General features: G+C 44.6%; 1 protein-coding gene across 1 annotated transcript in view; it reads right to left on the reverse strand.

Annotated features, from left to right (window-relative positions):
* The window catches only part of LOC113211855 (acyl-CoA Delta(11) desaturase-like), a 21,626-nt gene that overhangs the window by 12,244 nt on the left and 5,944 nt on the right, over nt 1-3,438 (reverse strand). The window contains exon 2 of the mRNA XM_026430374.2: nt 2,627-2,809. Within this exon, the coding sequence (XP_026286159.1) occupies nt 2,627-2,798 (172 nt within the window). The 5' untranslated portion in view covers nt 2,799-2,809. The remainder of the gene's footprint in view (nt 1-2,626; nt 2,810-3,438) is intronic.

A 3,438-nucleotide genomic window follows, 5' to 3' on the forward strand; every position in this document is an offset into this window, starting at 1 on the left:
GAATTAGTTCGTATTGCAAAGAAGTTCTTTGCAAGCTGGCAGAATCCTTGCAAACAATGTGTTTGCATTGCAAAGAAATAGTTTGTAAGCTTGCGAAGAACTAGTTCGTATTACGATGCTTGAAAATTCTTTGCAAGCTGCAAAGAAAATAGTTTGCAATACGAACCTATTCTTTGCAAGCATTTTGCAGTGCACCAGTATAAAATTGTAAAATTCCGAACATCTCCAAAACTTTAGATCCGTGGTTAGTCCATTTCAATTTAGTAGTATAAATCTTTGGTAACCAAGGTTAGCCTGTATGAAAAAAAAAACGTAATCGAGGTTGCACCCTTTAAAAAATGTATTGAACTTGTAAAGACAGTGTGCAAAATCTGGGCGCCACGAGACAACGCTTTTCTGGCCCGAATCGCATTTGAAGTTGGGAACTCGAAACGGCCGCGAGAGAGACCAGCATGTTGATCCCCAGCTGCGCTCGGCTGGTGCGCCTAGGAACGACGGGGCACGGGTCAGGGGAGACCCTATGAACCCTACTTCTCAACTGCTTAAGTGAATCCAGTGTCACAGCAAACGCGTCCTCTACAGGAGCGTTAGTGTAGCGACAGCCCATGTTACGTTTGACGAAGCGAATTGGCAGTTTCGAGTGTTTTTATTTAGCGGACATCAGCGGTGCCCAATACTAAGAGTAAAACACTGAAAAACGCAGGATATCGGTGACGTGATCGCGGTGAAAATTTAAGTTATTTCAAAACCGCCTGTCAGGTAGGCCATAAACTCTGCAGGCGTGTAACGTGGGCGGTCTACCTGGCGTCGACACAGGCGCAAATACCCTTTTTAAAACATTTTCTTCCAAAACTCTTATCGGAGCTGGCGCTACCTAGCGTTTAGAACGGTATTGATCTGGGCATGGTAAGGCCCTCATATACACTAAGAAATAACATCGAAAAACACAAAGCTGATGAGTCGAACGTGACATAGGCTGTCGCGATACTCACGCCCCTGTAGTGTAGAGGACGCGGTTGCTGGCGAACTGGATTCTCTGCGACAGTTAAGAGGTGGGGGCCATAGGGTCTTACCTGACCAGTGCCCTGTCGCTCCTAGGCGCAACAGTAGTGCGTAGCACTGTATCAACATGGAGGTCCCTCTGGTGGCCGCTCCGAGTTCCCAACTTCAAATAGAATCCGGGCCAGGAAAGCGTTGTCTGGTGGCGCCCGGATTTTGCACAGGGTCGCTACAAGGCCAATGCGACTTTTAGAGAGTGCAACCTCTGAAGTCGCAGCCGTCGACCTTCTTTTTGATACGGGGCAGAGTTCCGTGTGGAATATTATTGGATATTATGATGGACCATAAACCCCTCCCAACTACAACAGTTGATATTTCATCTCAGAAGTAAGTCGATTTTATGTTTGAACGAAAACTATGTCAGAGACAAATTTTAACTCGATCGGCAGTATTGTTGAATAAAAACTCGTACGGCGTCGGAAAGCCCATGAAACACGCCTTCTTGCTTCGCCGCAAACCACGCAAGTATTATTAAAATGTAAAATAAGCTGCCGAATTCATGGCTGCCGATCCCACATTAGCTTATTTTCAGAAATTGAAGGATATATTTTGATCAGACCGAAGGGACACCTATGCTATTCGAAAGCTGGTGTAGTAATCTTATTAGTTTCGCACTCGTTCAACAATGTAATCGATTGGCTTCCATGAAAATTAGTTTTGTTTGCGCCCAGGTGGGGCCTCCGAGTGGTCTGTTGGTTCACTATAATCAAATTATAACCAAATGAAACCGAAAATGGATTGTAAAGGTACCTCGGTAAAGTTCGAACTCTGCCCGCGCGATACCACTCATGTGGTTGGTCAAAATATCATAAAGCTTCAAAAAGTGCGGAAAACACATGCGTTTGCTCGCTTAACCGTCTGGCGCAGCCCGGGACGCGCATGGAGTTCGGCCTAAGCGCTCCGTTTCTACTCCCTGATTATGCTCTCCCAAGGACGAATTTTCAAGTTACATTTGATTCTTTTCGCCAGACCTGTGGTCCATTTGCGAACAATTCCACGGACTGCGTCTTGCGCCTTATTAAGGATCGTATGCATGAATGGTGAATGGGATGCTACCGGATTTTGTGGGTGTCCAGTCAAATTTCTTTCACCAATTTCTCCGTTGACTTGAACACTTCTGTGAATTCATTTGTAGGAAATCATGGACTTTGTCGTAAATATGTGCGAAACGAGACGTAGTTTTAACTTTGTGCGAACATTTGCACAAAAACATACAAATGCATTTAGTAGGCTCATAGACTACACCATTTTTCACCTATTTGAAATTCGACATCTCGAACAACAAAAATACCGGAAGTAAGAATTAAGGGGGTTAAGGGTTTCTCATAATAGAGGTTTGCCATCAGTGCGACACAATTTACTCTTCTCTGACCTACATTTAGTCAAAACTATGTTTCTACGGCACATGCCACATGCCGCTTTAATCTGGCGGTATTTAATGGCAGAAAACGTTCCACAAACCTTCCGACTTTCGGTATTTTTGTTCTTGGAGATGTCGAAAAGCGCTCGGATGAAATAGGATAGTGTTGTGCTCTTTAGATTCTTGTGCCCCTTTTTCATACATTACCGTATGTCCACATAGGTAGGCTGAATCGTGTAGTGAGCAGCGCCCATGCTGCGGCAATGTGAAAACCTCCGATTATTCCAATCGGCCACCACGCCAACTCTTGGGGTTTACATGCATTACTTTTGGCAGCAGTTTCCGCAGTTGTGCACAACTTTAGGTTTTTTTCTGACATCCCTGTCACTTCTGAAAGAAAACGAGAACACTAATTAGAACTAGCTAGGCGTGCTCTTTCGACAAACCAAATTGCCAGCTCCGCTTCGCTCCACCGACAACTCGGTTCCTCAGGGAGCGGGCCTAGCTTGGCCTCCCGGCGGCGTTTTTAGGACGGTTCTTCGGCTCGCCCCTTCTGATTTTTCATGGTGTAATATAGCATCTATCGGAAAACGGGACTTCGGGCCGTTTGAGTGACACCTCGCTTTGAACCATCTTTTTGCTGTCTACTTTGTAATCAAAACTCAACAAACGAAGCATTCTTTTCATACGCTGAATATCTTTGGCTGTGCTGCGGTTTGTAGAATAGATACAAGTTATCAAATCCCTTTTCAGTCATTGATGTTAGCTTATGGATCCAATAACACACGCATGGAAAGATATATTAGACTAGGGCCGAGGGGGTATCCACTCAGGTAATAGTCGGGTCGCCCGTCCGGTAATAGTTTGGTAATAGAGGTAATAGTCAGGTAATAGACGTAATAGAAAGGTATTAGAGGTAATAGTGAGGTAATAGAGGTAATAGAGACGTAATAGTTGGTAATAGTTGCCCATGAAGGGGGCTTTTACCTCCCAAAATGCATTTTTGGGACATTTGTCAA

This window comes from Frankliniella occidentalis, unplaced genomic scaffold (genome assembly GCF_000697945.3).
Source record: "Frankliniella occidentalis isolate FOCC.00 unplaced genomic scaffold, Focc_3.1 Scaffold220, whole genome shotgun sequence".
NCBI classification, from domain to species: Eukaryota; Metazoa; Arthropoda; class Insecta; order Thysanoptera; family Thripidae; genus Frankliniella; species Frankliniella occidentalis.